Here is a 14365-nt window from a genome sequence, read left to right as displayed (position 1 = left end):
GAGTTGATGTTCGGTTCATTAAGGGTCTTAAGCTTCACTGGCGTGACTGTCCAGGTGATACATGCTGAGGGAAACTAGAACATAGAAGGATAACTTCAATGCATGCTTACAGTACATATAATACATATAATCTAGGAATGCGTCAGGCCTGAGGCCTTAACTCATTTGGTGTCTCACTATATTTTACTCTACTTGGCAACAGATGACCAGAGTCAATAATTAGCCCCAGAGACCCTGAGGGCTTGAAGTTTATTACCTTGTATGGAAGGTGTTATAGAAAAGAGAAGTTCTATGTCTGCTTTTAGCTATTAAAGATGTACAAGATGTACGATTAACTGTGACTAATGTCTGGAACCTATTTTGATCTGTCATTGACGCCATGGGGGGGCGTGTACCCCGCTGCTGTGTCCACAACATGTATTTTGGTCAGGAGACATATGTTGATGTTTTCTTCTGGCTGTTAATAAACTCATCGTTTGATTGCACTTTTCTGGGGCCTCCGTGGTTTGTCTCACTGCTCTGCATTGGTCGATTTCGCGACATATTGTACTGCGAGCAGGTCCCTGTAACTGCAGCAGAAAAAGTATTAAAGGAAAGGGTGCAAAAGGGCAGCATTAACCCCAGTTTGGTACATCTGGGTAATTATAGACAAAAAGCAGAACCAGGTGATGAACTTGTTGTACGTGAAGGCTTTATATAACCACTCACACTTACAGGAGACAAGCGTAGTGAACAGAACCAAAGCACCGTAAAAGGAGAGATGAGCGTGTTAAAGGAAGGAGATGTTTGGATCAAAACTGTGTATGAAGGGTACAGGAAGACAGAGCACTGAATAACAGGAAAAGTAGGAGCTGAATGAGGAACTTATGAAAGTGACAGATGGAGGGACGGCCCCTCGACTCGGCAGTTGGCTTTGGCGCTGAGCTTATTACCCTTTTTACACAGGATAAAAAAGTTGTTGAAGTCTGTCTTGAGTTGTGTTCTCAGCAGATCTGAAACAGAGTATCGGGAGCTGGTCACAACCGTTCCTTTCTGTTGATTAATGTTCTGAATTTGGAAACACACTTTGGTTGTAGTCATAAAGTGGACGCCCTTTCTCGACTTTGAGGTTTTTCAAGGATTACAGCCTTTGAAAAATGGCAGGTAATAACAAAGCTAATTTTTTCAAGGGAGCTACCAGAAGCAAGCTAGCATTAGCCTCGTTTCGAAGCCGCCCGAAAACACACCTGCACCTGATGTCGCCCCTCCGGCAGCAGCGGAGGAAGGTACGGGGAGCGAGAGCAAAAAGGACATCTTTGAGGACATTAAGAAAATGAATGCTACTCTTCAGGTCGTAGCAAAAGACGTCACCACTGTTAAAGAAGCGACTGAAGAACTAAAAGATTCAGTGGAAGATATAAACGTATATCAGACATGGAAGATGCCAGCGTGCTCACCGAGCCAAAAGTGGACAAATTTCAGAAAAGGTTGGAGGCGTTGTGGTCACGAGTGGAGGACCTTGAAAACCGTAGTAGGAGAAACAACGTACGGATTACTGGACCTAAAGAAGATGTGGAGGCATCGGGGAACGTGATAAATATGTGATGGAGATTCTGGCCAAAGCACTTGAGCTTTCTGGAAGAGAATTTGAAATTTAAAATATAACAATGCCAGAATTTAACGAGCCTCCCAGGGCGATACATGTCCGCTTTCTACGTTCATCGGCCACGGAGAAGCGTGGAGTCGACTGGCAGGGCGGCAAGCTGTCCTTGTTAGATGTCAACTACGGGAGGATTCAGGGTCACCTGGTCCAGCCCTAACTATATGCTTTAGCAAAAAGGAAAGTTTGAAGCCTAATCTTGAAAGTAGAGATAGTGTCTGTCTCCTGAATCCAAACTGGAAGCTGGTTCCACAGAAGAGGGGCCTGAAAACTGAAGGCTCTGCCTCCCATTCTACTTTTAAATACTCTAGGAACAACAAGTAGGCCTGCAGAGCGAGAGCCAAGTGCTCTAATAGGGTGATATGGTACTACAAGGTCATTAAGATAAGATGGGGCCTGATTATTTAAGACCTTGTATGTGAGGAGCAGGATTTTGAATCCTGGATTTAACAGGAAGCCAAAACAGGAGAAATCTGCTCTCTCTTTCTAGTCCCTGTCAGGACTCTTGCTGCAGCATTTTGGATTAGCTGAAGGCTTTTCAGGGAGTTTCTGGTCCACTCCAGAGTTCTCCAGCTTGTCCTTCAGGGCTGTGGGCAGAATGGTGTTGGAGTCACTGGAGAAATCAAAGAACATGATTCTCACAGTGCTCCCAGCGGTGTCCAGGTGAGCGAGGGAGCGATGCAGGAGGTGTGGATGACGGCATCATCCAATTCTACGAGACATGCTGTGTAAGTAGATACAAACAACCACAGTTTGGTCTGCAGTTATTCAAAGATCCCACAGACTTAGTTTAGAGGATCCACACTATCTGCACTGTTTATAGTCAATTCTGCAAGTTTTTCAACAGTGAAATTTGTTTTGTGCCCAAATTATTCTGCAGATCGTCAGAATGAAAAGTTCTTGGCCATGTATTTAAAAGTAGAATGGGAGGCAGAGCCTTCAGTTTTCAGGCCCCTCTTCTGTGGAACCAGCTTCCAGTTTGGATTCAGGAGACAGACACTATCTCTACTTTCAAGATTAGGCTTCAAACTTTCCTTTTTGCTAAAGCATATAGTTAGGGCTGGACCAGGTGACCCTGAATCCTCCCTTAGTTATGCTGCAATAGACGTAGGCTGCCGGGGGATTCCCATGATGCACTGGGTTTTTCCTTTCCAGTCACCTTTCTCACTCACTATGTATTAACAGACCTCTCTGCATTGAATCATATCTGTTATTAACCTCTGTCTCTCTTCCACAGCATGTCTTTATCCTGTCTTCCTTCTCTCACCCCAACCGGTCGCAGCAGATGGCCCCGCCCCTCCCTGAGCCTGGTTCTGCCGGAGGTTTCTTCCTGTTAAAAGGGACTTTTTTCCTTCCCACTGTCACCAAAGTGCTGCTCATAGGGGGTCATATGATTGTTGGGTTTTTCTCTGTATCTATGAAGCGCCTTGAGGCGACTTATGTTGTGATTTGGCGCTATATAAATAAAATTGAATTGAATTGAATTGAATGTTTGAGTTGCTATCATGACATTACTGTGTGTTAGGTTGTGGGATATCCAGACTCACAAGCGGGACACTGAATGTCACCTCTCCAATATTTTGATCTGCATGTTTGATTCGGATGCCCCCCTGACATCCGGCACTGAGAGTAGACTGGCTCGTGGTGCCGCTGTGGCTGGGTTAGGTTACAGCCCATCAGGACATTCAGTGTTCGCTAAATAATTACTGAGACATTTAAATGCTCAAAATCTGCTGCAAAAACAGTTTTTACTGAATAAAAACTGATCTGAGAGTGAATCTGTGGCCATCTGGGTGACTGAGGCTGCGTTCACACTGCAGGCGAAAGCGCATCAAATCCGATTTTTATGCGACCCATCGATCCGATCAGGGTGTGACAGTGTGAACGGCACAAATCTGCACCTCACTCCGGCAAGAATGTAGCTGTGTAAAGTTCAAGTATCTGCTCGATTTATCAAGACATCACATATTTGCAAAAATGCTCCGGCGTTTTCAGAGACGTCCATTTTTTTCATGCTTTGTGGCAGCTGTTGAACATCTGTGGCATCTATTAATGTCAAATCTAGATTTTATTTACCAACATAAGCAAACTCTATGTTACAATGATTGCACAGCCATTAAGGATCAAATCAGTTTCAGTTTTTTCTCCCTCTGCTTGCTTCTTACTGTCTTTGAGGCTCGGGACCAGCACTCCTGCTGCTGGACAGAAAGACATCAGTAAGTATTTTGGTTTTCCAATATTTTAGCAACTGTCAGTGACATTTACAGTGGGGCAAAAAAGTATTTAGTCAGCCACCGATTGTGCAAGTTCCCCCACCTAAAATGATGACAGAGGTCAGTAATTTGGACCAGAGGTACACTTCAACTGTGAGAGACAGAATGTGAAAAAAAAAATCCATGAATCCACATGGTAGGATTTGTAAAGAATTTATTGGTAAATCAGGGTGGAAAATAAGTATTTGGTCACCTCAAACAAGGAAAATCTCTGGCTCTCACAGACCTGTAACGTCTTCTGTAAGAAGCTTTTCTGTCCCCCACTCGTTACCTGTATGAATGGCACCTGTTTGAACTCATCATCTGTATAAAAGACACCTGTCCACAGCCTCAAACAGTCAGACTCCAAACTCCGCCATGGCCAAGACCAAAGAGCTTTCGAAGGACACCAGGAAAAGTATTGTAGACCTGCACCAGACTGGGAAGAGTGAATCTACAATAGGCAAGCAGCTTGGTGTGAAAAAATCAACTGTGGGAGCAATCATCAGAAAATGGAAGACATACAAGACCACTGATAATCTCCCTCCATCTGGGGCTCCACGCAAGATCTCATCCCGTGGGGTCAAAATGATCATGAGAACGGTGAGCAAAGATCCCAGAACCACACGGGGGGACCTGGTGAATGACCTGCAGAGAGCTGGGACCAAAGTAACAAAGGTCACCATCAGTAACACACTACAACGGCAGGGAATCAAATCCCGCAGTGCCAGACGTGTTCCGCTGCTGAAGCCAGTGCATGTCCAGGCCCGTCTGAAGTTTGCCAGAGAGCACATGGATGATACAGCAGAGGATTGGGAGAATGTCATGTGGTCAGATGAAACCAAAGTAGAACTTTTTGGTATAAACTCAACTCGTCGTGTTTGGAGGAAGAAGAATACTGAGTTGCATCCCAAGAACACCATACCTACTGTGAAGCATGGGGGTGGAAACATCATGCTATGGGGCTGTTTTTCTGCCAAGGGGACAGGACGACTGATCCGTGTTAAGGACAGAATGAATGGGGCCATGTATCGTGAGATTTTGAGCCAAAACCTCCTTCCATCAGTGAGAACTTTGAAGATGAAACGAGGCTGGGTCTTCCAACATGACAATGATCCAAAACACACCGCCCGGGCAACAAAGGAGTGGCTCCGTAAGAAGCATTTGAAAGTCCTGGAGTGGCCTAGCCAGTCTCCAGACCTCAACCCCATAGAAAATCTGTGGCGGGAGTTGAAAGTCCGTGTTGCTCGGCGACAGCCCCAAAACATCACTGCTCTCGAGAAGATCTGCATGGAGGAATGGGCCAAAATACCAGCTACTGTGTGTGCAAACCTGGTAAAGACCTATAGTAAACGTTTGACCTCTGTTATTGCCAACAAAGGTTATGTTACAAAGTATTGAGTTGTATTTTTGTTATTGACCAAATACTTATTTTCCACCCTGATTTACCAATAAATTCTTTACAAATCCTACCATGTGGATTCATGGATTTTTTTTTCACATTCTGTCTCTCACAGTTGAAGTGTACCTCTGGTGCAAATTACTGACCTCTGCACATCTACAGACTGAAATCTTTGCTCATTCTTCTTTGAAACAGCTCCAACTCAGTCAGATTAGATGGGCAGCGTTTGTGAACAGCAGTTTTCAGATCTTGCCACAGATTCTGGATTGGATTTAGATCTGGACTTTGACTGGGCCGTTCTAACACATGGATATGTTTTGTTTTAAACCATCCCATTGTTTCCTGGCTTTATGTTTAGGGTCGTTGTCCTGCTGGAAGGTGAACCTCCGCCCCAGTCTCAAGTCTTTTCTTCCAAGATTGCCCTGTATTTGGCTCCATCCATCTTCCCATCAACTCTGACCAGCTTCCCTGTCCCTGCTGAAGAGAAGCCCCCCCAGAGCATGATGCTGCCACCACCATATCTGACAGTGGGGATGGTGTGTTCAGAGTGATGTGCAGTGTTAGTTTTCCACACATAGCGTTTTGCATGTTGGTCTCATCTGACCAGAGCAGCTTCTTCCACATGTTTGCTGTGTCCCCCACATGTTTGCTGTGTCCCCCACATAGCTGGTGGCAAACTGATCAGATGATCAGATGCTGCTGATTGGAGCTGATGGGCAGCAGCAGCCTAAACAGCACAGGATTCCTAACCGGTTTGTTGCAGCATTGAATCACTGAATCAACTCAAAATTGTGTAGCAATAGTTTGCTGCTCTTGCTGTTTGTTGCTTTTACAGTAGCAGATGTTCACTAGGACAGTGATTTTAAAAAGTACTGTCAGGAAGACAAAACCATGCAGTGATGCAGAGAACTGCTCTGCACCTCACTTTAAGAAACTTCTGAGAGTTCAGTTGACGAGATGCAGTCGACACATCTTTTCTCCAGCTCTCATTGAGCTTTTTTGTGAGGGGGGGGGGCTTCATCTGCTCGTTTTCGCTGTGTTAGAGTAAAGACTGAAGGAGACTTGGATTCCCACTCAGCACAGGACACAGTGCATCTTCAGACCTGTTTGTTCCTGTTCTCTTCTCAACATCTGTCCTAAAAGATAAGAACACGATCACCATGAGCTCAGAGTAGATTAGAATAATTCAAGTGATTAATCTGACTATCATCAGTACACATAGCATACATTTACACTGCTATGCAGATGACACCCAGCTCTATCTGTCCATGAAGCCAGATAACACACACCAATGAGTTAAACTGCAGGAATGTCTTAAAGACATAAAGACCTGGATGGCCGCTAACTTTCTGCTTCTTAATTCAGATCAAACTGAGGTTATTGTACTCGGCCCTGAAAAGCTTAGAAATGCAGCATCCTTCAATGTGCATATTAAACAGATATGTTGGACCACTTTCTTCAGGCTCTCCTCCACACCATGACTTTTGTCATAGCACATGGCCCCGCCTCCCTGAGCCTGGTTATACTGGAGGTTTGTTCCTGTTAAAAAGGCGTTTCCCCTTGCTCATGGTGGGTCATATGATTTTTGGAGTTTTCTTTGTATTATCGTCTACCTTACAATATAAAGTGCTTTGAGGCGACTGTTGTTGTGATTTGTCGCTGTATAAATGAAACTTCTTTAAATTGAACTGGTAAACAAAAACAATACAGATTTTGTGTTAGCCGTGCTGCTGCAGCCTGAAGTGTAGAATCTGTATTTTCAGTAGACAGAAGTGTAACTGCTGCCATTAACTGTCATATCTAATCTCTGTAAGGTACCAGCAGCCCTACAACAGCTAACCACAGCAGGTAGTGGCTTTCGCAAGTGCATGCGTGAGGTCAAAAATTGGTCAAAAACTATATTTACTTATCTTGTGGAGAAAAATGCGCTGACATTGTGCTATATCGAGCACCGGCTGCCCAGTTAAACTGTGACTTTCACCAGGTCACGTAGGCGTGTTTCTTGAATTAGCAGCAGGTGTTAAACAGCTGACAGGTGAGGAGGAGGATGCAGGTAAACTGAGGGTCTGTTGAGCTGATCGCTGGTTTCGTGAGAAACACGTCAGCTCGTTCTTTATGTTACAGAAGCACAGAGACACAAGAGCAGGCGGAAAGAGACGATCGTTCAGTGAAAACGAGAATCTGCGAATGCAACATGTGGAACACGGAGAGTGGAATATGTAAACAAACCGGTTAACGTACCCCCCCCAAACAAACAAACAAACACAAAAAAACAGTTCAGCTGGAACACCGGGGCTGTGAGCTCGGTGCTCTCTGTCAGCTGACTGTTAGCAGAGCGAGTGACGTCTCTGAAAACATCTGAGCACAAACATGTTCTGTTGACAACCTGCCCAGACGTGACGATTACGCCACGACTAAAACACTGTTAAAAGTTCAGCTGGTGACAGAAACACGGGGTATTTTAAAACTTTACAACCACCATCACTGCTGCCTGTGATGTGAAATGGATTCTGGGATACCCGCCCCAAGTCGACATAAGTGTCTTGACTTACTTTGCACAGCAACCAATCAAATGTTAGAGAAACTGCATGGGCAGCGTTGACCCCGCCCACTTAGTTTGATGGGTGAGGCTGACAGATAAAATGATTTCAAGATGAGACATGAAGGGGACAAAAGTGCCAAAATGAATTAAATAAAAAAAGTATTAAATAATGAATTAAAACTGTCAATAATTATTTAAATGTGTTATTAATTAATTAAATATGTCAATAATTAATTAATTACATGTGTCACAAATATTTATGTAATTAATTATTTCCAATTTTAATTAATTATTTAATGGTGTATTTAATGAATTCATTATGTCAGTCCTGCCATCTTAATATTATTAGATCTCAGTGCTGCTTTTGATACAGTAGATCGCAGCCTTCTGCTCTCCAGACTGGAACAACACACTGGAATAAAAGGGATTATTTTGGAATGGTTTAAATCCTACCTATCTAATCGAAGCTTCTCTGTTAAACTCAGAGACTCATTATCCCCAAGGACCGTGCTTTCTTGTGGGGTCCCCCAGGGCTCTATCCTCGGCCCTTTTTTTAATCTACATGCTTCCGATGGGCTCAATTTAAAAATATATATATCTCGTTTCATTGCTACGCAGATGACTCTCAGATTTACAGACGGAAATCTGTGAATCCTCTGTTTGATGGGTCTGTTTGATTGTCTGGAAGACGTTAAGGCATGGTTGGCGCTAAATTTTCTCAACCTAAATGAGCAGAAAACTGAATAAAGAATAAAGTTACCCTGAAACCAAGCACACCATTGTTTTTCTTGTGACATTACCAATAAGTGTGATGTGTCACATGGCCCTCTTCCTATTGAAAAAACAAAAGTTGTATCCAAGATGGCCGACTTCTAAACAGCCACCATGGTCACCACCCATCTTGAGGAGTTTGCCCCCTCACATATACTAATGTGCCACAAACAGGACTTTAATATCACCAACCATTCCCATGTTATTACGGTGTATCCATATAAATGACCCACCCTGTATGGTTAAGTACAGACTGAATACTAGAGGATAAACCCAAAAGTCTGAATCCCGTACAGCCAATCATTTTCAGCGACGACTTCATTTTAACAGGGAGAGACCTCCAACAGAGCCGGGCTCAGGAGAGGCAGTCCTCTGCCACATCTGGTCGGGTTTGAGGGGAAAGATAAGAGAACAAAGGGGTCACAGAGATAACACAGCCATACATGACAAAATACAAACTGAGAGAGAGTAGAAAAAATATTGTATTGAATACTGTCATATAAAAATAAAATGTGTTATTTTCTTTTTTTGGCCAATAGTTTAAGGTGGAGGGCAGTTATTCATGGGGGTTTTAATGTGTACAGTTGCCTTGTGTGCCCCAATCAGCTCATTTATGAAATTTCATCAGTGCTGTGGTGCCCCCTCCAGGGGCAGGACAGACAGATGTCATTATGCAGCACTGCACTCTCTGTGGTGTATGTGAACAACATGCTTGCACACGAGTGCATGGAGAGAGACAATCTTTACATGTTTTACCTCTTTAGTAACTTTTGCAACGTTACGGGTTGTATGAACGCTGTGTGTCATGTTAGATAAGCAGCGTAGGTCAGACAGCTATAGGTCAGTACTTCTTTAATTGGAAATAAGAGCTTTTACATGTCAAACACCACACAGAGACTTTCGTGTGTTTCAAAACCATCCCTGACTCTAACGGCTACGGAACAAAATCGTCTGGCATCACATTTATTCAAAACTGTTTTATCCATCTACTGCCATGTCTTTTGACAAGAACATCCACAAAACCATCGAGGTTTATGGCTCTGGCCCTTCTGGCCTGACTGCTTCACACCCCAAATTGATGAGTGGATTGTCACGCACTGGGTTCCTTAGGCTACGTCCACACTAATGCGTTTTCGTCCACACTGAGACGTTTTGGAAACGCTCTTGAAAACACATACATTTCAAAACGGAGCTGTCCGGTTGCAGTGTGGACACTCGAAAACACAGACGACGCATTTTAGTCATGTGATGCAGTCATGTGACCAATTAAACTAAGACAGCGGAGGGCGTTACACAGCAGTTGTTTTGATTGCTCTCAACTTTGACAGCCATAAAAAAATAATATCAGTCTGTACATGCTCCAGATAGCTTTTCAAATTCTTTAATTCTCACTCATTGTTGCGCAGGACTGGAACGTAAGCGTTTTGGGCCGTTTCAATGTGGACGCACGGCTCTGTGAAAACAACTGAAGACGATAATGTGGACACCGAGCGTTTTCAGACGAGAACGCCGTTTTCAAATCTACCCAGGCTAGTGTGGACGTAGCCTTAGAGTAGCTTTGATTAATTTTAGCAGTGAAAAACTGTGCTCACAAGCCGAGGCTGAAAGGTGACAAACAAAACGAGTTAGAGGGGTGGCCAGCGCCCCCCTATGGCCATCCCCCCTTGTTGGGGCCACTGTGTACGACCCCTACAGCATGAGTCCTGGAAAATCATGTTATCTGCGACTCTGTGACAGGTACTGATATTTTCTAAACATCAGTATTTCATCTGCTAAAGTGCATAACCAGTTATTCACTGCTACCTGCTCTTCAGTCAGCTGCCTCATCTTTACCAGTCCCAGTAATTATAAGGCATAGATGGAAAACATCTCATAAAATCAAACCAAACTCAGTGATCTAATTTCTGTGTGATGTAAACCTATTCCTCTTGAGCCCATCTCTGCTGCAGTTGTTGCCTTTTTTTAATCTAATAAATCATTCATGCATAACATTTTATCACAGCTCAGAAATGAGACTTTTTCTTCTTCCTTGAGACTCAAACCAGGTGACTGTTGTCAGGAGGGAGTCGCAGTGGTTTATAAGGACCATCTGAACTGTGTCCATTTAATCCTGGTTCTTTTAACTCCTTTGAATTATTAATCTATCGACCTCCCAAATCCTGCAAACTTTCCCTGAATGAACTCTAATCTCCTGTCCTCTCCTCTGTTATGATTCATTTTGATAAAATCATCTTGGTAGGTGACTTTAATTTACATATGGATGATGCCTCTAACTACTCTGCCACAGAATTTCTTAAATTGCAAAAGCATTTAATTTTGTGCAATAGTAAAACTCTTTTGTGCACATGTCTGATCATAAATGTAACATGAATAAACTGGTCCTGGGTGCTAAAGTCTCTCAATGCTGTGGGCTCCGCTGCAAACACAGAAACAGTTTCCTGCAGTTTCCAGTCTAACACTGAACACCAGAATGAAACCGCTGATGTGTGATATTATAGATAACAGTATAATATCACATCAGCGTGTACAGTCAGACTGGATGTAGGGAAGTCTCTCCCAGCGGATCATCTGTGACTCTATATCCGCCCGGTCACCGGCAGCCTGCGTGTGTTTACCGCCACCGAAATCTGCCTCCGTTAGAACCCAACTATCCCCGGCACTGCCGCTGTTTCACCGGGACTCTGTCCCCACGGGTCTTCGCTGACCGGAGCACCGAGATCACATTTCATCCGAACCGCTTTGGGTCACTTTAGGAGCAGAAATGTGGAGAAAGTTCGCTGCGAGCTGCTCCGAGAGGCGGTGTGTCAGAGAGGTTTGAAGCCTCCCGAAATTAACGGAAGAAGTCTCGAAGGACAAAAACAGGATCAGACGGGAGACCGGAGAGTTTTCTCCCCGCTGCCTCGGAACGGGGGTTTCAAACGTTTATCTGGGGCCGGTTTGACCTCCGAAACGCGGCGAAGAAAACACAAGAAAAGCCGCGATTGTAGCGGCAGCAGAGCGGAGGGCTGGCTTCACTCTCCATGGTTCTCATGTGTTTGATAAGTCCCGCCTCCCGCGCGAAGCTCCGACATGCTCAGTACGAAGCTCACGCGCAGACATGGCAGAAGAAGCTCCCGCAGCTGCACCGGCGAAAGCCCCGGCCAAGGCTCCCAAGAAGAAGTCCGCTCCCCGGGCTAAGAAGGACGGACCCAGCCTCCCTAAGCTCATCGTCGCCTCGGTGACAGAGTCGAAGGAGCGCAAGGGGACGTCGCTGGCGGCCATAAAGAAGTACCTGACCGCCAAAAATGTGGACGTACCCAAGGCCAACAAACGTATCAACACCGCCGTCGCCAAGCTGGTGGAGAAAGGCATTCTCAGTCAGGTGAAGGGCACCGGGGCTTCCGGCTCCTTCAAGCTTGCTAAGAAAGAACCGAAAGTCGCGAAACCAGCGAAGAAGAAGGCTGCCAAGCCCGCGAAGAAGGCTCCCGCCAAAGCCAAGAAGCCCGCGGTGAAGAAAGTGGCCACCCCGAAGAAATCTCCGGCCAAGAAGGCTGCGAAGAAAGTGGTGAAGAAGAGCCCCAAGAAGGCTGCTCCCAAGAAGCCCAAGGCGGCAGCCAAGAAGCCCAAGTCCCCCGCTAAGAAGGCCGCTCCGAAAAAGCCCAAAGCCGCCAAGAAGCCCGCAAAGAAAACTGCGCCAAAGAAGGCCAAGAAGTAAAAGCTTCTCCCGCACCGAGTGCATCAAAGGCTCTTTTCAGAGCCACCACAGCCTCCGCTACGAGCTCCTCGTTCTGTGTGTGTGTGTGTGTGTGTGTGTGTGTGAGTGTGTGTGTGTGTGTGTGTGTGTGTGAGAGTGTGAGAGACTATGCCGGGGACACACAGGCTGCACACTCAGCTTTACGCTTCATGCTCAACTGTTCCTCCACATGCAGAGTAAATTATGGAGACTGAGCCGGTTCAGGCAGAAAATACTGGTCTCCCAGTTGGCTCACTGAAGGGGGAAATGCATGTTGAATTGTCAGAACATTAGAAACATGAGTTTCAGTCTTATGTCAATAAATACAATCTGATAATTAGCTAGGCAGTGATTCAATGATACTTTGAAACCTGAATTATTTCCCAGTCAGTGCTGCAAATATTTCCAGTTTATTCTGGTGCTGATGACAGGAGCTGATGAGTGCACTGAAGCTGTGGATGGCTTTGTTTTCTTGGTTTACTGGTTTATTACCTGCTGTTGTTTAGAGTTAAATTTGAATTAGCCCCCCACCCCCATCTCAAAGACCTCTGTAGACTTCACATAAGCACTGTGCAGTAACCCACACTCTACATGTATGTAACACTAATGTATTTTTATTTTTCCCGGTTTGTTCGTACATCTTATCTTTTTGAATACTGTTCATATGTGTAAAGTGCTGCTGAAGCTGTGCACCCCGCATGTGTGCAGTAGTAGGCGGCGCCGTCTCACTGTACATCTGAATAACAATAAAGAAGTTCTGTTCTCTGTCTCGCGCTTCATTTTGAACATTTTCGTCCAATAGCTGAGCAGCTGCGGTGCGCGCGCTACCAGATCTGGACCAATCAGCGCTGAGCTCCCGCCTGCAGCCCCTGTATAAAGCCGCTGCTCGCGCTCAGACTTCATTCTCTCTTTCGCTGTTCACACAGAGGAGCCCGAAGCTGTAAGATGGCCAGGACCAAGCAGACTGCCCGAAAATCCACCGGAGGAAAAGCTCCCAGGAAGCAGCTCGCCACCAAGGCTGCCCGTAAAAGCGCCCCGGCTACCGGAGGCGTGAAGAAGCCCCACCGTTATAGGCCCGGGACTGTGGCTCTCAGGGAGATCCGCCGCTACCAGAAATCCACCGAGCTGCTGATCCGTAAGCTGCCCTTCCAGCGCCTGGTCAGGGAGATCGCTCAGGACTTTAAGACCGACCTGCGCTTCCAGAGCTCCGCCGTCATGGCTCTGCAGGAAGCTAGCGAGGCTTACCTGGTCGGTCTGTTCGAGGACACCAACCTGTGCGCCATCCACGCCAAGAGGGTCACCATCATGCCCAAAGACATCCAGCTGGCCCGCCGCATCCGCGGAGAGAGGGCTTAAGCTGATCTGAGATCAGTTTACACAAAACACAACGGCTCTTTTAAGAGCCACGTACACGCACTCAGAGCAGCGGTTTACAGTACAGACTATGTATTACCTGGCCCTCAGCTAAGTGCTGTTTGGAGTCTGTTGCTCACTAACAGAGCATGCAGTGTGGGTTGGTATTGATTGTACTGTATTACTACACAGGTGTGTAGCGGACAGGAAGTGTAGCGGTGCAGGCCCACAGACTGTGTCAAGCACAGCTGCGTTTGAGTGGTTACAGGACTGCAGAGTTCATAAGCAGCTGGATGGAGACACTGAGGTTTCAGCTTGGAGGACAAAGTTTCACTGAGCCAGGCTTTAAACCTCATGATCTCCCTAAAGTGTTTTATATGAACACGGAAGTTTGGGGAGGGGGAGAAAACTAAAGCTCCAGTTCAATATAAAATAAACCGTCCTGCATGGCAGAGATGTGCAATAAGAACCGAGCCATGGCTCAGTGTCTCGCAGCCTCAATGTGCACTTCAAGTCATTTATAATTAAATGATCATTGTAACCTGTTTGATCTGCTGCTCAGACGTTTTGCTCCATATCCAATCATTAAACTGCTGTTAAATAAAAGCAGGCTGGGCAAAGAGCTACCAGAACTTTCTGTCATTTCAGTTATCACTGCCAATTAGGATGAAAGTGTGGATTAGTGCACTGTCGT

The 14365-nt window shown here is 45.5% G+C and overlaps 2 protein-coding genes across 2 annotated transcripts; both read left to right on the top strand.

Annotated features, from left to right (window-relative positions):
- The first annotated feature begins 11684 nt into the window (after positions 1-11684).
- Positions 11685-13083, top strand: LOC146700973 (histone H1-like). Its single transcript, XM_085471248.1, has one exon. The coding sequence runs from the start codon at positions 11704-11706 to the stop codon at positions 12298-12300; it is 597 nt and encodes a 198-aa protein (XP_085327374.1). The 5' UTR covers positions 11685-11703; the 3' UTR covers positions 12301-13083.
- A 51-nt stretch (positions 13084-13134) lies between these two features.
- LOC146700972 (histone H3) lies at positions 13135-14282 on the top strand. Its single transcript, XM_085471256.1, has one exon. The coding sequence runs from the start codon at positions 13264-13266 to the stop codon at positions 13672-13674; it is 411 nt and encodes a 136-aa protein (XP_085327382.1). The 5' UTR covers positions 13135-13263; the 3' UTR covers positions 13675-14282.
- The last annotated feature ends 83 nt before the right edge of the window (positions 14283-14365 follow it).

The sequence above is a fragment of the Copadichromis virginalis genome, linkage group LG10 (genome assembly GCF_057382275.1).
Source record: "Copadichromis virginalis isolate Kocher_CV1m ecotype Utaka linkage group LG10, C_Virginalis_male_GT1.1, whole genome shotgun sequence".
In the NCBI taxonomy this organism is placed as follows: Eukaryota; Metazoa; Chordata; class Actinopteri; order Cichliformes; family Cichlidae; genus Copadichromis; species Copadichromis virginalis.
The sequence above is the reverse complement of the archived record's forward strand: the minus strand, read 5'-3'. Positions and strand labels throughout refer to the sequence as shown.

Bases quoted from the DNA above. Each gene is read 5' to 3' on its own strand.
- LOC146700973 (XM_085471248.1), top strand. From the start codon at position 11,704: ATGGCAGAAGAAGCTCCCGCAGCTGCACCGGCGAAAGCCCCGGCCAAG.
- LOC146700972 (XM_085471256.1), top strand. From the start codon at position 13,264: ATGGCCAGGACCAAGCAGACTGCCCGAAAATCCACCGGAGGAAAAGCT.